General features: G+C 40.3%; 1 protein-coding gene across 1 annotated transcript in view; it reads right to left on the reverse strand.

The window, feature by feature from the left end:
* Window positions 1-27,542, reverse strand: part of LOC118776507 (netrin receptor DCC-like) — a 195,831-nt gene that overhangs the window by 25,290 nt on the left and 142,999 nt on the right. The window contains exons 16-22 of the mRNA XM_036526869.1: window positions 23,336-23,431; window positions 20,517-20,755; window positions 19,725-19,863; window positions 18,616-18,723; window positions 17,778-17,972; window positions 13,214-13,246; window positions 3,210-3,275 (exon numbers count right to left, since the gene is read on the reverse strand). Of these exons, the coding sequence (XP_036382762.1) occupies window positions 3,210-3,275; window positions 13,214-13,246; window positions 17,778-17,972; window positions 18,616-18,723; window positions 19,725-19,863; window positions 20,517-20,755; window positions 23,336-23,431 (876 nt within the window). The remainder of the gene's footprint in view (window positions 1-3,209; window positions 3,276-13,213; window positions 13,247-17,777; window positions 17,973-18,615; window positions 18,724-19,724; window positions 19,864-20,516; window positions 20,756-23,335; window positions 23,432-27,542) is intronic.

Below are 27,542 nucleotides of genomic sequence, written 5' to 3' on the forward strand. Positions count from 1 at the left end.
TTCAGTTTCTTGTGAGTATGTACACCAGCAGTCGAATTTACTCCGATGCAAGGGGGGCGCCACCTAAATTTTCGCCTAGGGTGCCAAATTAGTTTGGGCCGGGCCTGCCAACTACTAATACCCCATCAATCCAGAACGATATTTGGCAGTGTGTTGACGGTGAGTTATGTAATCACAAATATTTTCTCACAGTGAAATCTAAAAATAGAAATGTAATATATCCCTTATTAGCAATGATGGTAACTACCTAGTTAGATTCATAATCAACATTGGACATAAATGTTGAAGTGATAGCCGGCTAACGTCAGCAAAGACAGCCAACAGCCAGCCAGCCAGTTAATTGGTTACCTTCACTATCTGTTGCCGGTAGCCTTGACCCAACCAAGACAACTAAAGATGTCTACATTTGCTCAAGGGTCATTTAAAGACTGTTGCAAACAATACTTTACCTGTCTCTGTATTCATCTACAATCATCTAAGCTAGCACCACCTATAGTAAATTGACATTAAGTAGGCAGGTAGATAGCTAGCTCGATACAACCATTTAATGTTATCCTTTACCTTATCATATATGAATGTTATCTTTGCCAAAAATGTCCTAGAGGAATAGTCTCAATTGTTGAATGAACACATCGCGCCAAGTGAATGTAGGTGGAAAGTTCTGATCACATAATATGTGTAAATGGTAGATGCCTATTGCTATAAAAAATGCATTTTCATGTTTTAATACCATGACCTCAGTATTTTTGTGGCCCTGTGTATGGCCCTGCTTGTACGTGTAATAGTATCAGCAGTCCAAGATGTAATATTTGGGAAAAAAAAGTAATGTCAGTAATTTGAGAATTTGAGCAGTGAAACAGTACTAAAACAAAATTAATATATTTTTAATGATTAAAGAAAAACATTTAAAATGTAATTTCCTTCATTCAGGCAAATGTGTTTCTTCATTAATCTATACATATCTATGTATCTGTATTTTGTAAATGTAATATTTCATTACTTGTGTACACATCATTCCTAATTATCTATTATGTGAACAAGGTGCTACTGTAACCTTCTTGGGAACAGTGAGAACATTCAAGTAAATTTTAATTAAATCCATGCACAAGTGCCTGGGTTATAGAATGGTAATAAAATAAAATAAAATTAAATTAAATTAATCAGGAGCCTTTCTGATCTAGGCATTTGACATTGTGACCATCTACAAGGTTTTGGGGGAAGAATGAATGGCACATTTACTTCAGGTTTCACCAAACCTCATGGCATTGTTACAGAGTCTTTGTGAGTGGAGCATAAATGAAGGAGAAGGCAGCAAGTATGAAAATTTGATTTAAAAGGAGAGTGATGCTGGCACTCAATTCAAGTTTTGCGTTGTCCTTTTATTTGTTACAGAAGTACAGTGAACATAGGGTCAAGTGTAGGATGATTTAATTAATTCTTTAGAGTTCCAAATGAAGGTATAATTGACATTTATGTTGTAAACAATGTTTTTTGTTAAGAACTTCATTAAATTCATCTCAAACACAGAATTGAACATACATGTGATCAGCATTTTAAAGAATCTTTTATTAAGTCAAATAAAAATAACATGACACACATTAATTATTTGAATGTCACTGACTGAATAACTTGAATGAATTTGAATGTACTTGAGTTTTAAGCCTTGTGTTCATGAATAAATTAAAACATAAAGGAAACATTTGACTTTTGTTAATTATTTCTGTCTCTCCACGATGATTCTGGCATTTTGTTGGTTAGCATTAGTTTTCATGATTTGATGCCTCCTTAGTTCTTTGTAGAATCTTAAGATAGCATGGGCTGTACAGTGCCCAGTTTCTCTGTTGCATTTCTTTTAATGATGCATTTCTTTCATGCTTGGTAGCACTCCCTTGAGTAGTGGACTACATGTTGTGAGTATGTTCTGAGTAAGCCCAAATCTATTCTTATAAGCTAAGTTTTTTTCAAACTAGTGTTAGTTTAGGAATGATACTGTCCCAATGTTTTGCATAACCATATGCAGTTGATTTTTCTCAGAATTTCCTATAAGCGGACTGCACTGTACTACGTTACCTCTGTTTATTACGCTCTGTGATCACATGCCATCTGCCAAGTTCACAATGTCTCCAGGGGTGGCTGAGTGGTATCCTCCCTTTTCATTAAATCTGGACATCCAGTGCAAAGTGACCCACCACGGGGGCGTTGCCCACATTGATGATTATGTACAGGTGGTTGTCAGGTACCTGCATCCAGGGTACAGTTCAGTGGGCAACCCATGTGTCTGAATCATTGTTGCCTCCCTGCTTTGGACTGGTCTATCCCAGCAGGAATTGGCCTGAGCTGTCAAGCGTGAGGCTGCATTGCTGCTCTCAGCTGTGCTGTGCCACTCTTGTCAACCTGCGCAGCTCAGGAACTGAATCTCCAGCCCCTGCTGCACGCCTTCACAGGTTTTCAGCTGTCATGCTTCCAATTCAGTTTACTTCTTTTTGACTTTAATTTTGCCATTCCACCTCCCACTTATTTTCTTCTTGAAATGCAAATACAACGACTCCCTGCTGTGACGTCCCCTCTGTGATCTCCTGAGCCTGACAGGTATGATTGCTTTTACTCATTTTGATATTCCTTTCTGTTCTAATTGCTTGTACATGTTCCATTGATCCTGAACATTTACAATTTCATCAAGCACCTACAGAGGAAGCCTGTTGAGGGGGGGAAGGCCAAGGACCCAACATAATCGCAATTAAGACAGTAGGAGATAAGTCTGCTCTTCTTAGCCTTCATGAGTAGGTAAATTGTGCACAACAAATAGTGACTTTTTTTGAATGCACCTTAGTGATAATATAGAAAACAAACGTACTTTTGAGGATTTTTTACAATTATAATAGAACCTGCAAGTCATACCTTAGCCTTTGACTGAAATAAATGAATGAACAGTAGAAGAGAAATAGCAGTGCCAAAATAAAACAACAAGGACACAGACACACAGGGTAGTTCTGAGTTTTTGGCCTTTTTCAGGGAGATCTCCCTAAACATAGACGATGACGTGTTGGATGTCAACATACCCTGAGCCCCTGTGTAGTGTAGTGTCTCATGGATGGGTATAGCTGCTGGGGTGAAACCCCGAGGGCTTCAGCTGAAAGACAGTTATCCTTTGCATTCAGCATTTATTTCATGGTATCAGAGCCCAGCGCTAATTCAACTCTTGTGCTTACCGTTCAGCGTGCTCCTATCAATCAGACTTGTGTCAGATGGCCAGTAGCCTCCGTCACCATGGCGACCTGTGGATCAGAGAGCTGGTATAAGTGGTGTTGAAGTGATATCTTTTTAACAGCTGAAGAAGCACTCATTAAAAAGTCTTTTTATTTGAGTTAGTTCAGTAATCAACGTGGTGAAATTATGTAATTATGTCTAAAAAATGTAATAATGGCTTGTCAAAATAACACATTTGAATCCAAATTGCTGATATTTGGGATGCTGTTTTGTGAAGTTAGATATTTACTGTATCAAGTTATGAGGTCAATGAAGATTACTCTTCTCTGCTATCAGCCATTAAATAGTACCTTTATCACTACCTCATATGGTGTCTGTTTTTATTTGACATTTCATGGAACACACATACTTACTGATTGTTATTCACATTAGGTAGATTGTTATTCACATTAGGTAAATTGATTCAATGGGTAAAAGAAAAAAACAGAGGTATGCAAATAAATACAATTATGCATGTAAATAAGGCCAATGAGATTATTTCCCAAATTATTTAACACATAAAACAATGAAACCTTCTGTTTAATATCATATTGATCCACCATGGAAAGACAACACATCACTTTGACCAAATTTATGCGTGATGTGTATGTGTGTGCGTATGTACAATACATGCATAGACAGCATAGTCATCTCCCTTTTTCCAACACAATGGCACAATGGCAGTATGGCATTAAACCAGATGACATCCTCCACTTTTCAATCCTCCTGCTTTCCTGTTTGTATTTATCTAGGATTTCAGTGTTACCTTTATTACACATTTGTTTGTGACCGCTGAGATCATAATGTTGAGCAAGTAACAGGCTTATCTGGATCTTCATTTTGGGGCCGATTCAGACATGAGATGTGGACAAGTAAACCCAGAAGTGCTTTCCAGAAGTTGTTCCCTGAAGATTTTTGCTCTAAATAAGGGTGTGGCTCAATAATTTCCAAGATCTTATCTTATCTTGACACAGTCAAGTTCTCTCCACCTCTCTGCAACTCTGCTTATGAAAAGGTGGACTAAACAAGCTGGCACAGTGGCAATAACAACATTGTAATTAGGCAGGCATTAAAACTCAACACAGAAAAGCTTGTTTCACAAATATTAAATTTTACATTGAGACTCACCCCAGCTGATAAACCTGCGCGACTGTCGATTAAGTGTTGAACGTTTACTTTCTTTAAACACAACATAACGCTTTCTCTGAGGTCTGAAATGTGAAGGTGTAAGCTGATGAAATTCATCGAGACTCAATTGATTGATGGAGGTTCGATAATGAATACTGTTTTCTAATGAATTCCAACATACAAAGTAAGGATTTGTTAACTTGTTAATGTTTGATTGTGAGAATGCTAAATTTACTAAATAAATTTGTTGCCTGATTTTAATAACAAAACAGGGGTAGGATTTAATAGCCACTTAATACATCTTCATACATACATTTAAAGGATCCACCTTGTAAGTATACTTTATATTATTAATATATGTATTAATCAGCCTGCCATACACTAGAAAACACGATTTTTGGAAGAAACTGATGGAGGCAGACAGAGGACAAAGAAAGTGTAGTGGAAAACAATATCATGCATTTCTTTCCTGGATCAACTGTGAAAAATAGAGTACAGAATGATATATTTCCTAGGGCCATATCTGCATAGAAAATGAGGCAAAAAATGAACATCAAGCAAATTCTCTCCAAAACTTTTCTTTTCTGCAAAGTAATGACTGTGAAATCCACTTAAAGCATTTTGCTTTCATATTCTGTACACATCTGTCTAATGCACTCAGACACACATAGACACATCAGAAAATGGTATATAGACACATCGGTATATAAATCATGGCTGTGCTATAATCACAGCCATAATTTATATACCGATACCTGAAAAAAATATAGAATACGGAGCTCCAAGGGTGCATTTCTGAGAAATTAAAAATAAGGTAAACTTAGATGCTCCAAATGCTTGCCCAGTCAAAGGCACTTACAGGGCTATTAATTGCTATGTCAGGAACAATTTAGGTGAAAGCAGTGAAAATATGGTCCTCTGAGGCCATAGAGGATGTGCGGGACTGCTTGGACTCCACAGACTGGGATGTTTTCAGAACCACCAACGACAACCTGGATGATTATGCTGAGGCAGTTACCTCTTACATCAGTTTTTGTGAGGAGACCTGCATCCCTACAAAGTCTGTGTATAGGTATAACAACAGCAAGCTTTGGTTCTCTTCTGAGCTGGGGAAATTAAGCTCCACCAGGGATGATGCCGATAGGAGTGGTGACCGGGACGCATACAAGAGGGCCAAGTATACACTCAATAAACCAGTCAAAACTGCCAAGTGCAGATATAGGGACAAACTGGAACTCCACTTCTCCATTAATGACTGCTCTTCTATCTGGAGGGGACTCCAGACTATCACAATCTACAAACATAAACCCATCAACGCTGTGGCAGACCCTTCACTCCCAAACCAGCTTAACACCTTCTACTCCAGATTTGAAAAATAAAGGACTTTCACCCCACCCCACCCCCCCTCCCCAACCCAGCCACACTCACTCAAAGACAGTGGTCCTCAACCACCGGGCCACGGACCGCTACCAGGCTGCAGCACATTCGCTACCGGGCTGCACGGAAAGGATAAATAATTTATTTTTTAATTTTTTTGAATCGGTAAAATAAAATAATATAAACATAATAATTATATACAGTTATAGGCTATTCGTGCAGTAATTACATGCTTGGTGCAGTCTATTGGTCCTTTTTGCACCACTCTAATATCTCTGTCACACCCACAACAGTGTAAGGTGGGAATGGGAGACGCCTGACAACATACGGACTGTGGCACACTAAATAAGGGACTGTTGCTCAAGTAAGCATTCTTGGGCCATAAATGACAAACCACCTGGCTGAGGAATGTGTCCCCGCTCCTCCACACCAAGGAACTGTACGACAGGATGGATCACCAGGGGGTAGGGAGAGTCAGAGGGCACGGGATCTTGATGATCCCAAATCCCTCAGGGACCCTTCCTCCTGACCAGTGGTGAAATCCCAACCTGCAACTATCAACTATTATTTCTGTATATTCTGTTTGGTTCAAGGTACACATGTCTTGTTTGGTCTCATTTTGATCCATACAATGCGAGTAGCAAAGGGGTGATAGTTCTCTAACAGTAGAGGGTCTCCTAACCCTTAGTCGCTCAGCAAGATGAAAGAATGAACACCAATGCACATGCCCCAAATAATGGGACAAGAATAAACACCGGCACCAATCAATAGCCAGATAAGGACAAAACCTATTGGGGCTCTGTCCATGACCCCACCTCATGTGCTGACCAACTCCTTAAGGTTCAGGTATATAAAGGGAAAGATTTCTGCACTCAGGGAGCACCGTCAGCACGGACTCCTGCGCACCAAGCGTATAGCCACGTGACTCTGCATAGGTAGGCTGTTTATATTTGCCATCATTTGCACCCTGCCATACTGTTTACTGTAATTCTGGAACTTCTACCTGATTGGGATACTTTTAATTGGGACAATTTGGATTAATAAAGATATTAGCCTTAACCTTTGTTTGTGATTTCTCATTTGGCCATTTGTAACGACGCACAAAGCAGGATTCAAGGTTTTTCCATATGTTCTTGCCGTACCGCTCAAAACCCACTGATACTTACGCTCATAGTCAGTCTTAAGTATTGCACTATTCTGATGAGTCTGCAGTCCCTAGGTGGGCTGCCTAACGTATATTCTATGATTTAGAGTATAACACAGCAGCGAGTTATATTAAATGTGCTGGTACGGTATCCTACATCGTGGACTATGTAGCCTGATCACCTACAAGCCAAAGTGAACTAAGAATTCCTGGGATGCTAAGTAGAATTGGGAATTGGGGAACTAAAATGTAGGTTGGCATAAAATGGAGTCAGATTTGAGATATTTGATAGGCAGATTTTAACATCACTACTTCCAAAGACGCAAATGGACGCATCTGCCTTCAACAGCCACCACTTCCCTCATTGGTTGTGACTGGCTGTCCTACAACAGTTTACAGATTTTGAACGTGAGTAACGTGCGCGCCGCAAGTTCATCACTTACTACAGTCAGTGTGAGCTGTGTTGCCGACTTTGTACTAGCTAGCTAGCTGACATGAATAAAAAAAAACAAACGTCATTGAAATCAAGGCTGAATATCCTGAGATAGCCACAAAAGCACTGAAAACGTTGCTTCCATTTCCAAAATCCTATCTCTGTGAATTGGGGTTTTCCGCAATGACGACAACAAAAACGAAATTTACGAAGTAGACTGGACATAAGGAACACACTTACGGGTGTAACTGTCTCGATCACCCCTATATGGGACCGTCTTACTGCTGGGAAACAAACTCAGGGCTCCCACTGATTCAGCGACATGGTAAGTTGCAATGTTTTTAATATATGGTCATTGAGAAAAATATGCACTTAACGTTTTTTAATATATGTTTTTTACTATTATTATATGAATATTTTAATAGATTCCAGGAAGAGTGCTCAGAGATCTTCAACCTGTCCCTCTCCCAGGCTACTGTACCTGCCTGTCTGAAATCAGCCACAATCATACCAGTGCCCAAACAGACCAACATCAGCGGTCTGAATGACTATAGACCAGTGGCACTCACACCCATCATAGCAAAGTGTTTTGAAAGACTGGTTTTGAAGCACATCAAATCCAACCTCTCCCCCGCCCTGGACCAGCACCAGTATGCCTACAGAGCAAACAGATCTACAGAGGATGCCATCGCCACGGCTCTCCACACAGCACTGACCCACCTGGAACAGAAGGGGACATATGTGAGGATGCTTTTTATAGACTACAGCTCTGCATTCAACGCTATTGTTCCCAGCAGGTTGGTCACCAAACTCCTTGAGTAAACCACTGTGCATGTGGATCAAGGACTTCCTGTCCAACCGCCCACAGACAGTCAGACTTGGCCCCCACGTCTCCCCAAGCCTATCCCTCAACACCAGCGCACCACAAGGCTGCGTGCTGAGTCCCCTCCTCTATTCTCTTTACACATATGACTGTGTCCCCAAATATCCCTCAAACACAACCATTCAATTTGCAGACAACACAACAGTGGTGGGATTGATCTCAGATGGGGATAAGACAGCCTACAGAGATGAAGTCCGCAGACTGGCAGGATGGTGCACAGAGAATAACTTACTCATCAGAGACTCATCATAGACTTCAGGAGACACCACGAGGACCTTTCTCCTCTACACATCAAAGGAGAAGTGGTGGAGAGGGTTTCTAGCTTCGAGTTTCTAGGAACCCACATCACAGAGGACCTCACATGGACAGTCAACTCCACTGCTCTGGTCAAGAAAGCTCAACAGCGGCTATACTTTTTAAGGACACTTAGGAAGACCAACTTGTCCACGGAGCTGCTTGTGTCCTTCTACCACTGCTCTGTTGAGAGTGTACTGACATACTGTATTACAGCATGGTATGCTAACTGTACATCAGCAGACAGGAGAGCTCTTCAGAGAGTCATAAACACAACCCAGAAAATAATTGGACTACCCCTGCCCTCACTGAAAGACACCTTCAGATCATGCTGCCTCCGCAGAGCCAGCAGCATTCTGAGGGATGCAACTCACCCCTGCCATTACCTCTTCTCTCTGCTGCCATCTGGTAGGCGTTACAGGGCCTTAAAGTCCCGCACTTCCAGGCTCAAAAACAGCTCAAAAACTGACCTCACTACACCCCCCCCCCCCCACCACAACTGGAATAGTATTCCCATACATTCTGTATATAACATGCAATAATGTTTATAAGTGCAATAATACTGGTACAGTTGTACTTTTTGCCACAGTGCAATAATATTTCTTCATGGTGCAATAACAAAAGTACAATATAAAACTGTAGCTTTTGATATGCCACTTCTTTTTTATTCTATTTATTTATTTTTATTATATTTTTATTATATATATTTTTTTTTCTTTTGTATATATTTTTTTCTATTGTGTGTTTGTGTACATGTGTACATGTGTAGAATGTCAATGTACCGTCTCAGGGGCTGCACAGCAAATTTCGTTGTACAACAATGTGCAATGACAATAAAGCCATTCTATTCTATTATCTATTCTCTATCATCACGTTAGACCTACTTAAACTAAAATGTTATGAAAAAGCGGCCATACTAAACTTATAGGCCTAACTGATATTCTGGTTGTGTCGTGATACTCTCCAACTGCCACCACCCACCCCCCCCCCCCCCCCCCCCCCCCAATGGCCGGACCGAAGCTGGTCCGTGGTGCAAAAAAGGTTGGGGACCGCTGCTCAAAGACAATCTGTTTGCCCCCAACTCCCGCCCCGCCCCCTTCTGATATTAACCTCCCTACACCTACACCCCCCACCCCCCCAGCTCCTATCACTATCACCAGCCATCAACTCAGCTGTATTCTCAAGAAACAAAAGATCAGAAAAGCAGCCGGCCCTGATCATGTCTCACCGCTGACACTTAGGCACTGTGCAGAACAGCTATCTCTCATCCTGGCTGATCTCTTTAATCAGTCTGGCCCAACGCACTATGCCTGCTTGCTTCAAAACCTCACAAAATCATCACAGTCCACAAGAAACAAAAGATCTCAAGCTTGAATGACCACAGGCCAGTTGCCCTAACCTCTGTTGTCATGAAGTGCTTTGAGAGACTCACTCTGCACTACCTCAGAACCACGACTGATGCCCTCTAGGACCCCCTGCAGTTTGCATGTAGAGCTAACAGGGGTGTTGATGATGTCATCAACTTGTCTTTGCACCATATACTGAAGCACCGAGAGAGCCCTCACACTTATGCCTGCATCTTTTTTGTAGACTTTAGATGTGCCTTCATTACTATCATCCCTAACCTACTACTGGAAAAACTAAAACAGCTTAACATGCCATCCCCTGTCTGTCACTGGATCCAGGACTTCCTAGCCAACAAGAGACAGTACAGGCTACAGTAAGTTGGGTAACTACATTTTGGAACCCCTCTTCCACAGCACTGGCGCTCCTCAAGGATGTGTGTTCTCCCCACTGCTCTACTAACTCTGCACCAATGATTGCACTTCTAACAGTGAATCTGTCAAACTTCTAAAGTTTGCTGATGACATTACCCTGATTAGCCTCATCTCAAATGGTGATGAGTCCACATATCGGGAGGAAGCAAACCCTGTGGTGTCATGGTGTGAAGTTGACAACCTGGAGCTAAACACACAAAAAATGGTCAAGATGGTTATTGACTTCAGGAAGAATCCCACCCCACACCTGTCTTTGGCAATAAATGGCACCATGGTCAGCAGAGTGGAGTCCCATAAATTCCTAGGCTCCATCATCCAACAGGATCTCAAGTGGAACAGGAAGATCATCACAATAATCAAGAAAGCACAACAGCATATGTACTTCCTGCGACAACTCAAAACATACAAGTTGTCACAAGAGCTACTGGTCCAATTCTATACAGCCATAACTGAATCAGTGATGAAATCCTCCATTTCCATCTGGTTCAGATCTGTATCTTTGCACTCTATGCAGAAACTGCAGCATATTGTGTGATGTGCAGAGAAGATCATTGATTGTCAGCACCCCCCCGCCCCCCACACACAGACCTGTACTTATCCAGGATGAGGAAGAGGGTGGGGAAAATTATAGCCAATCCCTCACATCCTGGCCACTCTCTCTTCCAGCGGCTACCCTTTAAATGCAGAGTGAGAGTAAGATCCATAAAGACTAGGACTACACATCGCCTGAACAGCTTCTTTTCCCAGGCTGTAATCCTTTCATATAAGGACCCTTCCCATATCTGCCCCCTGTCCAGTTGCACTCTTATACTTTAATTGTCCATCCCACAGATCCCATATTGGAACTGTAAACTGTAAACTCATTGCAGAAATGCACATAACCAATGGTATTGCAGTGTCTTTAATGATATTGTATTGTATTTATTGTATTATTTTGTATTGTATAGTTCTGTTTGCATTTATGTTTTGAATGTTGGCACCTGCACCAAGAGAAATTCCTTGTACATTTGTACTTGGCAAATAAACTTATGTTTCTGATTCATTAATTGACCATTAATTAACATTATTAAAATATGATTAACATTTATTGCCTGCCCTGAAGTGGACATTATTCATTCCAAATGACTTTTGAGCAGGTAGCGCAGAATTAGCCAAGTAATGTATAGCAACTGATATTTGATGAGCATTCATAAGTCATTTACACAGGGTGAGTAGTGACTACTCCAGGACACAGGCTGCAAAAGAATTAATGTTCATCACAACTAACACCACTTATGTTTTAATTAGTGGTTAATTTATGGGACCTTAGTAGAAAGTGTTACTGTCTTACCAAGTCTTTTATTTTCCTCAATGAACTATCTTAGATTTTAGAAGGATTTGCGATAAGAATGTTTACAATGCAGGTCTTAGAAAATAAGATACCCTATGATGTTCTCATGTGGGCCTGATAAACAGCCAAAAACACTCTTTGCCCGTTACCAATGTTCTTCTAGTAACGTTCTAGTAAAAAAAATTGTGACCACACTGTTAAAAGCATAGGAGGGCACTGAGAGCTTCAGGCCCCTCAATCCTAGGACTCAGGTTTCAAAAGCCTCCTGAGCAGACATTTTGATTTATTTGTTGTAAAGGGGACTCTGATCCACAATGGCTTTTACTGTAGTCACACATCTCATTTAGCCAACTTCCACATTCAGTTCATTTCCAAGGTCACAAAAGGATGGGTGATATCCTGCTAAGGATATCTTGAAACTTTGTTCAGTATAACTTCTGACATTGCATCCTATGTAAATATACAGTGGCCAACTCCCATATATCACTGCACTGTAATGACACCTGAATTACCTGTTAAATGGCAAAAACACTAGTTTTTGTGCTTCCACCCATAACGTTTATAATAATGTCTGTTTAATGATGGGTTTATGGGTTTATTGGGTTGATGGGTTTATTCTACATATTATATGTATATGTAACTACCGTCACTTCTAATGTAAGTAATGTGTTGATAATCACATAAGTAGGCTTTTGCTTGTAATGGGAATGTAGTGAATGAATGTAATGAAATTAAAGGAATTTTCACTGTCAAACAGTTGCTTATTCACAACTTCTGACACTGATGCAAATATGTGAGTACAGGCCTCCTCTGGTTTACGAAGTTAATTTTTAAAAATGTAGAGACTTTATTCAGGGAAGATTGTTAACTTCATACTTACACAGATGTAGAGTAAAGCACCCATCCTATGTCTTAATTATTACTGCAGCTCCAAGCGAAATCTTATTAGTTAGATTGTTACAAGGCAAACCAGAAAGTGGACTGGAAGTCGATGGGAAATTAAATGGCTGCTATTGTATTTTAAAAGACTTTTTTTCCTTTACATAATATAACTCAGAATTCAAAAGGATGATTCAGAAACAAGATCCCCAATTTCATTTTTCCAAAGGGTTAGGAACTGAGGTCCTGAAAAGGTAATTCACAGCACAGAAAATCACTCATGAAAGAGATAAGGCACAAGTAAGTGAGGTGGTGGCAACCTAATTCTGTTTCATGTTTTAATTTGGCTGTAAGACGCATTTGAGGAATGAACAGTGGATGGAGACTTGCAATTCCTCTATGAGGGGAAGCTTCTGAGAAACGATTAATAAGCCCTTGCCCTCTTTTCCCCCGAGGACAGCTTTTTCCCCTCCCACTAACTTCGCTATGTTGGGTGCTGCTGTACAGATAAACGTCTCCTCTCCAGCCCATTTACATTTTCACCCTGAAGGTCGGCTGCAGCAGAGCATGACTTAATTATGGAGATTAATTATTACAGCGCAAAATGTCCTGCCGGCAGGTAATATAACAGGTAAAGGGCAGGGACATCAGCGAGGCTTGCAGCTGGCATCATCTGCATCCTCACATTGAGGCAGAGCTTGACAGATTGGATGCAACCTACCTTGGTCGTTAGCCATTTTGTCAGGGTGCTCGACTACAAGAAAGAGGAGAGAAATGGACAATGTTACTGAAGCAGTGGCTGCGCCCTCTGTGCTGTGACAGCGTGATGGGAGTCTGTGTCAGAAGCCTGCGTTAGCGACGATCTCCATTCAAAACCCTTGGTCTCTGTACTGTCTGTACTGTCAAACAATGAAGTAGTAGAAAAGGGGCTATTTCTGCCAAGTCATTGTTCCTCCTCCCTTGGCACGTACCGTATAAAACATTCTTCTGTAAGATAATGAGACAGTGCAGCATTTGTAAAGTGGTGGTTAGGAAACAGCATGGGCAACTGGAAGCATTAAAACTTAGTAGGGACACACATGTTTTACCCTTGACCAATGTACTTCAGCTGACTCTCTTCAAAAGATATCCAGCTGTATGAAATGATTATATGCTAATGGAGTCATGGTATGTAAGTCACCATGGATATTTGCTCCTACCGAGCAAATAAACAATTTTATGCAGACTGGTTTTGAAACAATCAATGGATCAACAATTACTAATTTCTCCAACCATCAATACTCAACATCTTTAGACACATGGAAGTGTAGATAATTTTTTGACAACAGTGTCTAAGGCCCTGTTCATGCGTCTTGGGTGATCCGATCACAAGTGGACAGCTCTAAATACGTCTGTTCACACTTGGCATTAAAATGCGTCCCCACATGCGTCTCGAGGGACCACTTGTGATCAGATCTCACTTCCCCGCTCTATATGCAAATAAACACATACATCATTTCCGTTTGCAGATGTAAGTTTACGCATCATTTAAAGGTCCACTTGAACGAATCTTGTTATGACTGTCACTATGAAATAATGCGTGTTGTATCTGTAAATGAAAACCTAGTTGACTAGAAAGCTAGATTCCGTTCATCACTGAAATTAAATACCCTTAACTCAGCCGCAGCGGATCTTTTGTTAAATTCTGTTTATCGTTGGAAAAGGCATAAACGCTAGATTAGAACATTTTGAACTTCACCGTATTTGTCTGGCACCTTGCCAGTATGGTTGAATTAAATAGGCTAAGCAAGATATTATGTTTCCAAAGTTTCTTATGTTATTCACGGCAATGGAAATGTTTCATAATGTTAATAACAAAGGGTGTTTGCTGGTTTGCTAGTGTTGTGAATACATCTATGAATTAGGCTACTTTTTTAAAACCGAAGCGCGCTTGTTATGGAAGAAGGGACATTCTAAAATGCTTAACGTGAAAGGGCTTAAAGTGGCTTAATGTTCCAAAACAGCAATCAATGATTGCCAAATTTCTCTGGGCCATCTCTTGTCATAAACACTTCCATCTGTCAAAAAATCAAAACCCTATGAGTATGGACCTTTTTTGATAGGAGATAGTGTTTATGACATGTGAGATGTCAGACAAATTTGGTGATCATTGATCGCTGTTTTGGGACATTAAGCCACGTTAAGCTTTTTCCTTATAATGGGCGTCAGTGGAGAGGAAAACGTAGTGAGATAACGACCATACTCCTACAGACGTGGACAAATTTGTTGGTACCCTTCCACAAAAAAAGAAGAACCCACAATTTTCTCTGAAATAACTTGAAACTGACAAAAATAATTGTCATAAAGCATTGTTTATTCCATATTTAATAAAAATCAGACTTTGCTTTTGATTTTTTATTCAACAGAATATTTTAAATAATAAAACAAATGAAAATGGCACGGACAAAAATGATGGGACCCTTAACCTAATATTTTGTTGCACAACCTTTAGAGGCAATCACTGCAAACAAGCGATTTCTGTAGCTCTCAATGAGACTTCTGCACCTGTCAACGGGTATTTTGGCCCACTCTTCCTTAGCAAACTGCTCCAGCTGTCTCAGGTTTGAAGGGTGCCTTCTCCAGACTGCATGTTTCAGCTCTTTCCATAGATGTTCAATAGGATTCAGATCAGGGCTCACAGAAGGCCACTTCAGAATAGTCCAATGTTTTGTTCTTAGCCATTCTTGTGTGCTTTTAGCTGTGTGTTTTGGGTCATTATCCTGTTGGAGGACCCATGACCTGCGAATGAGACAGAGCTTTCTGACACTGGGCAGTACGTTTTGCTCCAGAATACCTTGATAGTCTTGAGATTTCATTGTGCCCTGCACAGACTCAAGGCACCCCGTGCCAGACGCAGCAAAGCAACCCCAAAACATAAACGAGCCTCCTCCATGTTTCACAGTAGGTATGGTGTTCTTTTCTTTGAAAGCTTCATTTTTTCGTCTGTGAACATAGAGCTGCTGTGACTTACCAAAAAGCTCCAATTTTGTCTCATCTGTCCAAAGGACATTCTCCCAGAAGCATTGTGGCTTGTCAATATGCATTTTAGCAAATTCCAGTCTGGCCTTTTTATGTTTTTCTTTCAACAGTGGAATCCTCCTGGGTCTTCTTCCATTGAGCCCACTGTTGCTCAAAAAACGACGGCTGGTGCGATCAGACACTGATGTACCTTGACCATGGAGTTCAGCTTGCATCTCTTTGAAAGTTTTCCTTGGATCTTTGTCTACCATTCGCACTATCCTTCTGTTCAACCCGGGGTCGATTTTCCTCTTGTGACCGCGTCCAGGGAGGTTGGCTACAGTCCCATGGACCTTAAACTTCTTAATAATATTTGCAACTGTAGTCACAGGAACATCAAGCTGCTTGGAGATGGCCTTATAGCCTTTACCTTTAACATGCTTGTCTATTATTTTCTTTCTGACCTCCTCAGACAACTCTCTCCTTTGCTTTCTCTGGTCCATGTTCAGTGTGGTGCACACAATGATACCAAACAGCAGAGTGACTACTTCTCTCCATTTAAATAGGCTGAATGACTGATTACAAGATTGAAGACATGTGTGATACTAATTAAAGATAATAGTTAGTTTGAAGTATCACTATAATCCAATTATTTATAGTCTTTTCTAGGGGTACCAACAAATCTGTCCAGGCCATTTTAGAATATCTTTGTAGAATAAGCAATAATTTGTCTCTTTTCACACTTTCTTTGCTTTACTTCTATGACATACCAAAGGCATGCAGGTATACATGAGACAATTGCTTTTAATTTAATCACTTTTCAGGAGGAATGAAGCATTGTTTCAATGAGCTGTAAGGGTACCAACAAATTTGTCCACGTCTGTAGGATTTCGGTTTTTTTTGACAGGAGGAAGTGTTTCTGACAAGACAAAGAAATTTGGTGATCATTGATGGCAGTTTTGGAACATTAAGCCACGTTAAGTGTTTTAGAATGTCCCCTTGATATTCATGATATCGTAAATCTTGACTTCCACAATAGTCTAACATTTATTTGTAGAACTACAACACTTCACGTATTATTCATAATACCATTTTTCATGTAGTATATTGCATTACACCTTTGGGGTTTGGAAGCATTTGAGGTAGCTTGCAAACTCTAGTTGTTGTTGTTGCCTGTTATCGCACTTTAAAACCCTTTCGCACATAACTCATTTTTCATGCTATGTAGCGCACATCGTTGTTATTTAGCGTCTCATAGTTTTCAGTTAGCATTTGCTATATTTTTTAACGTTAAATCGCTGTTACCTCAAAGCTAAAATTAGCTAGAGTTTTTCCAATCTCGTGTTCTAATCGCACCGGTTTTAGCTTACACGCTAAACAGCTAATCACACCGATGTGAACGCCTTTGCCACGCAAATGAGCACGTACTTCCGCTTAAGCAGAGGACGTCAGTTGAGTAGGCGGTCCTTCAATGTGGCCCAGAATGCATTTGCATTCACACTGCTGAAAGAATGTGGCCATATGTGGCACCTCCGAATGTGGTCTGAGAGATCGGATCTCAGTGCGTCTTTGGTGTGTTCACACCTGTACTTAGTGCTGTCCACTTGTGATCGGATCACCCAAGATGCATGTTAATGCCAGGTGTGAACAATGCCCAATTCACTGTGTCTTTCCTGTGAAAAATTCAAGTTTTACAACACTTAAATGCAGTAATGAATCCTAGTCACTGCTTTTAATGTTTTATAACTTGTACCTAAAAACTTTTGTGATCACAGGCTAAAAGAATCATCTTGAGTTGGAAATAGCCACTACAGAAATCATTCAACAACTACAAGAGAGAAAATCAGTCTTGAAAAAAATGTTTTAGAATGTGACTGATTGAGGGACTTCTTAGGTTTATAAAACCTAGCTATCTGTTTTGTTTATTTACAACTGTACACCATATTCAGACTGTTTAGTCAGTCAAGCACAAGTGCTTGAAACCCTGGTGGTGTGTTCATGTGGTCAGTGAATAACAAAGAATCTCATTGGTTTATTTATGCAAAAAATGAAAGATACACAACATAAAATGTTTAATATTATAAACATAAACAGAAAAATTCACTCTCACAACAATACATGATGACAACAGAACAACACAATAATGCAAAAACACATAGAAAAGAAATTTAGCAGTGGATGATAATGATAATGGATTATTGACTCAATGATCAATGAGCAACGATGCAGAGTTTAACCAATAACAGCAGTGGGCATATGCGTTATAGCAGTGAGCATATTCACCCAACCTTTAGGCATCTTGAAGAGAATAGGGTCTGACAAGGGGCCCACCCCCTTGGCATTTTTGGCTTGGATGCGGAAATAGTAGACTGTGTCCAGGTTGAGGTCTGTGACCTGATGGGTGAGGCGATCCCCGCCAATGGACTCCATTACCCAGTCATCAATCGGCATGTTTTTGTCCAGTGTGTAGAATAAGATATACCCTACGAGACCAGGTAAAATGGTTCAACACTACGACTACATGTACATATACTAGCTGCTACAGGCAAGAATGTTTTGTATGGTTCAGCAATTTAAACACTTCCAAATACTCCTTAGTTTGGTTCTTAAGTCAGGAATGCTAAATTATAAGAGGCAGAATTTTATTTAAAATGGAAACATTGAGTTAGAACAACAGCAATGGCTCTCGTGCTTGGTTAGATATTATATTCACTGTGTAGGCAACCATTTAGCTTACCCTAAATCATGTAGGTAGTATTCAACATTTGTACAATGAAATGCATAAATCAAGCTTTGTAAAACAGGTTTTATACTTGTATAGCAGATTCTTTAATAAAACAGTGCTCATGTGTACATCACCTACTGGTAAAACATGAGCTTTGCAGGCTGTAAAATTGATAGCATTTTATTTCGCAAGTCTGGACTGGTAATAACATGTACAAAGTGCAGTAAAAGTACAACATTTTGTTTCACAAGTATATGTATATATTGTGATTTACAAATATGAAACCTATTCAACTATTTTGACACCATAGAAAGGCTATGTATTCACTGCATGACCCATGATGAGTATAGTTATATTGAGTTGTGGTGGGGGTTGAAGTGGCCATGGGAGGGCCAGCTCACCCGTGATCTTGCCGTTGGACTCAGTGGGTGGTTGCCAGCTGATGAGGACCGCTCGGGGCTTCCCCTCTCGACTGATAACAGTCAGGTCTTTGGGGGTGGAGCTTGGAGCTGTCAGACAGGACAAATAAATTAATATCAGGCAGGGTTTTCATTTAAAGTACCAGTGTGGGCCTGTCACTACTGGAATTACCTCAGTACCGCTCACTTTAGGCATTAGTTAAGCCTCAATTACAATAATCCTCAATTAATCTTGCACCCAGACAGACCAAATCATAAGCAGACAAAGAAGCATTTAAAAAGCCTGTTGCTTCCAAATATGACTTACTCCCTGCACCCTGAATGGAATATGTAAACCTTTTAGCCTGTATTTCTTGGAACATTCTGATCATTAATATTTTCATAACTACAAAACCATGGCAAGTCACAAAGCAACACAATGTCAACACCAATCAAAGAACTCCTAGGACCGGTTCCCAACAAATGGAAATAAAACAGAGAAGAAATCACATTTGAAATTTGTTTTACTGTTATCTATGATACAAGAAGAGGTGACACTGTGGAAGCCCTCATCCCATGCACTAAGGGCAGCAGTACTGCTCCTACCACTAACAACTGAACTGTGCCTATTTTTTTAACAGTTGTGGCCGGTTGCATCATCAGCATTGCTGCATAAAACGACATGGAGGCCAATGGAGCTGAATATGTTAATGCTCTTCTTCTTTACTGCAGGTTCATCCTCAGGTGCTCTGAGAGAGAACTGCCACTGCCTTAGGCTGCACGGACTCAGCATGATTTCACTACCCCAGTGGCCCTCTGCCCCCCCAAGACAGTTTCCTGTGTTTTCCAGTGAATTTTAAACTTCAGTCTTCTTTTCATTTTCTAATTGTCTTCTATTTGTTATTTTTGCCTTGACCTGTGTGCGCAGGGTTACACAAACATCCCAGATCTTCAGCCCTGTCTTTTTGCTTTTGTATCCTTTTGCATTTGTATCTGCTACCATTTCTCCACCTAACATAGCCCCACAGTGAAAACACTGCAGTGAATGTAGGCTTGAAAAATGGCGATCCCTTTCAAGTGTCAAACAGCAGACAGCAATCTGGAAGGTTTACCTGATTCGTAGGTGGTTACATGGGCAGTCATACTCCACGTGCTGGACTTGCGGCCTTTGGTTACCATGACAGCAAACTCATACATGGTGTTAGGCTTGAGTCCCATGACGGTGTGACTGAGAGCTGTGGTGTCTGTAGTCTGGACAAGAGGGTAGGTGGAGATGTCAATGGCAGAGAAAGCATTGGCATTAATGCTAGCAGAGCAGAGGGGATTACTTGAAAGAACTGATTCTACTGAGGGAGACTGTCAGAGATCCAGGACCTTCTTTTATCTGATATACAATATATACACACCTGGACAGTTATGTCTGTATGAAAAAAAATGAGTTGGAATGTATGTCAAAATCTTAGTATCCAAAATGGACTCATTTTAGTCTTACCCTTAAATAAGCAGACTAAATATAAATTATCTTAGCTGAACATAAGCAACGCTCTTAGCTCATCAATGCTCTCAATGTATGGATAATTCAATTTCTTATTCATCTAAGAATTTATGAAAATCCAGTGTGATATTTACATACTGTATGCTTTTAAGCACATGGATGTCCAATTAGTGCACAGTTCATAGTAAACGTATGGAAATATCAAGAATCTTCTGTATTATATAATTAAGAGGACCAAATAAAGGTAGGCAGAAAGCAGAAATGGTAGAAATATTAATAAAATCTTCAAACTTGCTTATACAGTAGATGTTCACAAGATGTTTAGAAACCTATACAACAAATGTTTTTTTTGCATCTAATTTTAAGTGGCAGACCATATCCAAGCTGACACATAAAAGCCAATCTTCACCTTATACTTGCCACTTGCTGAGTAACTAGTCTTCCACTTGACTGTGTAGATGCGCTGCTCAGTGGACTTCTGGTTCTTGGAGACAGAGTTGTCAGCCCAGCTTACCCGAACTGAGTCCGGACTCAGGGCCACGGCCTGCACACCTACTGGAGGGATCATGGGAGTAGAGGTATCTGGGATGGGAGTAGGGAATTTATCAAACAGATGGAACAGATCATCGTCTGATGGGTCTGACGGGTCTGGGGTGATGCATGTACATATACACATAAACACATGCATACATGCACAGACACACACAAACACATATGCAGATCAGTGTAAACCAGGCAAAAGTAAACAAACATGCAGTTTCCATGAAGCAAGGTAATGCGAGTGAGCAGCCGAGTGGAGGAGAGGGAAAGAGAAAGACAGGGAAGAAGAAATGCCCATTAAAGTAAAACACACTACACAAACAGAGCCATTGACAAGAACAACAACACTAACTAGTGATATTAATTAACTTCAGGCTGGAAACCTGTTTATTTAGTTTGTCAAGGAAAAAGTCACAGAGGATGGCTTTCTGTTAGATGTTTCCTAAGGGGGTTATATTTACAGTGGTAAAAACACATATTGTCCCTGTAGCGTTAGAGACAAGCAGATTATAACTAAATGTGTATATTCTGTCAGCAAAATTAGCACTTACTTTTAAGTCATGACAGAAGCCATAAGGTTCCATTGAACATTCACCAGAAATAGTAATAACAATAGCTCATCTTTTTGATTCTCAGTCATGAGAAAAACTTCTTTCAGACTTCTAGCTGTGCTGTAATTAGGATGACACAGAGTAACAATCACAACCATGACTTATTCTTTTGACACCTCAATGCTCCCTGCAGAGGGTGAAATGCCACAGTCCACCTCTCACTGTGCTCACTGCATATATTTAAAAGATGTCTGTAAAGGTACTATGACATTATGAATTTATTTCACCAGGGATTTCTTTATTAAAAATAAAAGTGTGCTACAAATCTATAATATGTAATTTTTTTTTAAGTAGTTGACATGAAATAAAAAAGATGGAAGCAATCACAATACATTTCAAAATATACATTACATACATCATATCCAGGCACTGCAGGGGACTTATCTTACAAATGTATCTATTGCTGCTTTTTGTTTTTCTCAACTGCTAAGCTATTGCTAAATGTAATGGTTTCCTCAAAGATTTCTTGATTTAATTCTTACAGAGCAATTATGAGCTGCAATTTGTTACAGCATCTGTTTTTGCCCTTGCTTATGAAAAGTAACCTGATGCCTATATCTATATCTATACCCATCTCTCTATATATTCACCTAATTGTACATTTCTTGTTTTACATATACTACTTTTCCAGCATCTTGGAGAAAATGCTATATTTACTACAGCTGAAATGGAAGGTCCAATTTACCAGTGATAACTAAACTTCAGAAGTAGTACAAATACCAGAAAAATCTGAGGGCAGTGCAGAACGCTTGACAATCATGACCTTAATGAACCAGTAATGACTACATTGTCCAGGAGTAGTAAGGCTGGCCAATTCTGCCCACCCTACCCCATCCAAACTTCAGCTTATCTCTGTACTTCAAGGCAGCTCCAATCAACCTACTTTTAGCAACAGAAAATCAATTCTGGAACTTGAAACATGGCAGTGCTTTTTAGAAAATGGCCTTCAGGTTTGTTTTGGTTCAAGTATGTCAAAACCTTCAAAAGTGAAAAAAAATTGTGACACAAGAGAAAGCTTTAATCTTATTAAAATAACCTACCAGAAGAAAGATTTGATGATGCCTGGTGTTGAGGCATCCAGCCTTTTACCAACCTGATTGAACTAATCATTGGTCTTCTCTAAACCATATTAGCCTTCCTCCCTGATTGGGAGTGTTAGGGGTTTAAAGTGAGCAGGAAAGCCTTCTAGTCTGTGGCCCTGTAGCATCAGAGCTGAGTAACTTTCTTCTTGGTCAAAGTGAAAAATGATGGGTATTTTCTCCTTTCAGTAATATACTCAAAATCTGTGACATGGTACAATATTGAAGTGTTCCAAGCCAAAATTATCGGTGGCTTTTCTCGATTCTCCAGTACGTAAAAATGTATTTCTCCAGTACGCCAGGTCACAAATAAGGTTCAGTCATTTGTGACCTAGCGTACTAGAAAAATACATTTTTGCAGAAGATTGGCCATTGACGCCCATTGAAAAGCACAAGAGTTCAACGAATCGGTCATTAAGTCCCATGGAAAAATAAGCGTGCACTGACTTGCCATGATCACTGTAGCTTTCCCCTCCTTCGTGTCAGAGGTTATATTCTTCAGGCAAGTACCTGAGCACTGACCACATTTACATCAAACCAGCTTCTATCTCTGTAAACACCAAAAGCCAGAAGAGTACATTTGTGGCTAGAGGAGAAAACCCATAATCCCCCCAGCAGAGAGAGAAGCCTGCACTGATGAATATCTCAAAGGATACCCATCCCTCTGCTGTGAGCCTCTCTGTCCTTACAGCTCATAACTTTCTCCACACTTGGTTTTGAAGCAGATTTACTTTTTCTGACAGAAACTATCAAAGGGAATTCAAAATTCCAGAGGAATGGTAGCAGCTGTAGCTTGAGCACAGGAATATTAAAAGATAGCCTGTTCCCATCATTGAGTACTAATACATAGATAAACTTATTGGATGGTCTTAGAATGACACTTTCTATAATGCATAGCAAAATTGTTAATTAAAAGTCTGTGTTTTACCTGAATGAATTGTTTCAGTTTGTTGCATTGATGCAGCATGCTCTGTCAGTGTGCTAAAGATGTCCAGTACCTGTTAGGGACCTTGTCACTGCACTTTCATAGAGGGGGACTCCTTCCCCAGCATTGTTGAAGGACTTCAGTGAGATGACGTAGTGGGAGCTGGCCTCTGTGACAGAAAGCACAGGACAATGGGAAAAAAAATAAAGTGCAGTCTGAATATGTGAGGCCAGTTATTTTCCATGACCATTATTAATTCAATAGCCAAAAGGAAAAAAAATTCAAGTGGAATCAAATGCTGAAGAATTCATCTAGAGTCAACTCAAAAACTCTCCTGTCCCATACAGGTACCTTGTTATAGTAAAGACCTCAGTTCCCAATGAAAAAGTAGCAATGGAGCTGAAACATGAATCCTCTCCGCTGTACATTTTCAAATTTACCAATCAAATCAGTTCTTAATTCTGTTCAATCAAGCTATTAAGGATGAGAAAGTAAACTGTTTTTTGCATGTGCCAACAGCCAAGTGTGTCTGAGTTCCATACTCAACAGCAGATATTTCATGAACACATACAGATGATGTGGCTAAGCTAAAAATCACTTGCTCAAACCTCACTTGTAAGTCACTTTGGATAAAAGCATCTGCCAAATGAATAAAATAAAAAATACACAATGTCATGTGTGACATTCTGTCCCAGGATGTTCTGGAGTTTGGTTCAACACTGTGGCACTTTACAGGGCTATTAATGTATACACTGCAGCCATGTTTCAACATCTACAGTGTGTAGGACATGTCTTATCACCACTTTAAACGAAATGTTATGAAGAATTGCTTTGTGCCAGTCCAGTCAGTCCAGTAGTCTGTTTGCTTATATTGTTGGGCTCTCGCTCTCTCACAGCTTGCACCTATATTCGTTTACCATGGAAACTATCTCTGAATTAGCCATGTCAGTTTTCATTTCCAAGTCACCTCAGTGTGTCTCAAAATCAGCTTGGTGGAATGAAATGTGGGGTGTTGATTATTAGTAATTAACTTATTCATCAGTTATCAATTAGAAAAAATTAAAGTATCAATTCAGTAGATATGAATTTCCATACAATCCAGCATCAAGGTAGTGTCTGATGTGGTAATAGTGGAACCTTATTTTTAGCTGTGGACATCATAAACATGGAAGATGGGGTGGAATAGGTGGAGATGCCATGAACAGCTAAGGAAAGGAAGTGGTAAGTGCAATTTTCATAGTTGCGGACAGGACCAGTTTGTCTAGTTTTTGTTAATTTCATGGGAATTGTCTGTATATTCACTCAAGTAGATATGAATTTCCATGTAATCAAGGCATGAAGGCTGCTTTTGATGTGGTTATAGTGAAATTTTATTTGGCTTGGAATCCAATGAAGGGATCGCACCTGGCTGTGGGCTGAGGTTATTGAACCCCAGAAAGAACCCAAAGCCAGAGATACGTGCCTTGCAGTAATTTCAAATGGCTCCTCTGTTGGCTGAGAGAAGTGCGAGATTGCATTTAACAAACATGACAAATATTTAGATATGGGAGATTAGGGAGCAAAGAAAAGATGCGAGTCTAAACTGAAATAAACACAAATTGAATAAACTGCAAAACTGCTTTGAGACCTGCAAGAGGAAAAAAGGTAAAGAAATAAGGTAGCCCCCCAACAAGGTTCAGGTGCGAAAGCCAGGCTGCAGAAGTAGGGAATAGTCTGTGAGTGGAATAACACCAAACCACCAAAATACAAAAAAGGCGACTGTGAGGGGAACTAGAGGGGCCAACAGGAGAAACCTTAGCAGAACAGCTAAGTAGAGGTTCCTGCACAACACCAGTAGGAGCACCAGGAAAAGTGACAGAGGTTCATAGGGTCGTGTACTGTCTGCATAGCCGGAGGAAAGGGGGCATGACATGCAGCACAGCCAGCAGGGAGGAGGACAGGGTCGCCGTGGAGCCAGGTGTGGCCTGGACCAGAGAAAGGCATGCAGAGACCCTGGTAGTGGCAGAGATGGGGGGAGAGGGGCAGGGCAGGGGCAGGACAGAGCCGGGATCTGTGGCTGGAGTCTTGCTGAGAGGGATCATTCTTAGAGGTGTGAAACAAGAGGTCCATCCTCGATGAAGGAGCATTTAGCAAGACAAGAAACTGCACATGCCGTGCACACACAAAGGAAGTCTTAAGTGCAATATTTATAGTCTTGGATGGAACCAGTTTGTGTAGTTTTCGTGAACTGTGTGGGGATTGTCTGTATATTCTCCTCCCGGCACTTCCTTTGAAACTTCATTAAATATCAAGAGAAATTTAGAAATTTGTATTTAGAAATCATACAATTTCATGGGCTGTTTCTGGCAATATACAGGCAGTGCACATGGTTGATCTTGGCCCAAACTGGCTGAGTTCAGACAATTTTTACACAATTTTACATTTTAAACAAATAAACTGTGCATTCATGTTATTTCATTGACCATTAATCTTCATTACAATTATATTTATCACTTCATTTTGCCATTAATTGCAGTTTTAGTTAAGGCTTGTCTTGTTAAAACAAGGAAATAAAACTGTTATTCACTACCAATCAAAAATGTATAGAAAATTTTAGGGCTGGGTATTGGCACAGATGCCCCGATTCAATTCGATTCCGATTCGATAAGAATGAGATATGAAACACTATATAGCAGCTTTCCATATTTAGAGGGATGTTTAAAAAGCTCTAAAGGGAACACAAATTTACAAATGCAGTCATTGGAAACTGTGAAAATCACTAAAGAAAAGGCCAAAGGCTTATACAGTCATGCGCCGCTTAACGTCCACTTGGACAACGTCCGTTCGCATATACATCCGTAGTCCCATAAGTTTATAATAAAGTTTAAAAATCCCGATCGCAGAACGGGACGTAACGGATGTAACCGGATGTAGTAAAGGCAACGCTTCCCACACGCAACACGTCTATCTCATGTCTCATGGAAATAAAGTGATTGCGCTGCCAGGTGGTACAGTACATAGTATTCCGTATAATACATATGTCTTGATAGTCATAATAAATGCCTATGCTGATGTCTTATGTAGCCCCTGTACTGTACTTTCTATCATTGTTTTATTGTGAACTTACATTACTTGCATACTTACAATTAAAAAGTTTGCCGTATAACAGTGTATGCTTCGACTCCTAAGCAGCAGCATCCAATCTCGTGCCTATTCCATATAGGTTTGCTAAGTAGGCTATATAGTATGGTGTTTGCACAACGTCCAATTTCACAGAATGTATTGTGGACGTTAGGCGACGCATGGCTGTATACCAAAATCTTTTTATTTGAGAAACACATGGGTATAGTTCCTTAAAAACAAAACCAATCTGTATCATTGCCTTTTTATCATTGCCTATTAATGACACGAAGCAGCAATGTGCTTGCATCAGTTAGCTCGGGGAAAGCTGGTTTGTGAACGTTTTCTTTCTAGCCTAATATGAACAACTAGCTAGCTAGCTACCTAGCTAATGAACATGAACAACTACGTTTCTCTTGTGCTAAATTACACTGCATTCGTGAGCAAGTGTTGCTGTTCAGTTTAGCTAGCTAGCTAGTTAGGTAGTGGTTGGGCACTGTATTAAAGTTAAAGCTAAAAAGCTGTGACTGCAGTGCATATATATATATATATGTATGTATACCAGGCATCTCCACAATTTCGGACACCCTTCTCCATGCATCGTTTTTATTTATATCGCTGTACGTATCAAGAGACAAATTGTAGAGCATGGGGAAACCTGACACTGCCACGATAAGCTTCTCCTCCATGTTTGACTGGAACCAAATGTTGGATCATTTGTTTCAGCAACGTGTGTCACGCTGCCTTCGCCGTGTCGCATCGCTCAGTATTTGCATAAACCAGACCTCGAGTCTAGTCTATTTTAGCCCCACCTAGTTGGCTTTGCAATTTGTCTCTTGTTGCTGTAAATTGCCAACTCTCTTTGAAAATGAATGGCAGTTGGTCGCTTTGTCTCTCTCCTGTGTCATCCCTGTGACCGTAGGGTTAGCCACGACGAACACTTAGAGGTCGTATCATAGTAAAAAAAAAATGATGTAACAGGTTTTCCTCTATGCGTTCGCAGGTCATTAAACATTAAAAGTTAAACGAGACAGCAACGAGACGGGGGGGGGGGGGGGGGGGGGGGGGGGAGAGGAGGCTAGTAATTGCCTTTAATCTGATAGTTAGGCTACGTTAGAGCCCGTCTATTTAATTCTTTGGCTATGTTTAACCATTTCGGAAATGAACCTAGAAAACCAGAA

Source organism: Megalops cyprinoides, chromosome 4 (assembly GCF_013368585.1).
Source record: "Megalops cyprinoides isolate fMegCyp1 chromosome 4, fMegCyp1.pri, whole genome shotgun sequence".
NCBI lineage: Eukaryota > Metazoa > Chordata > Actinopteri > Elopiformes > Megalopidae > Megalops > Megalops cyprinoides.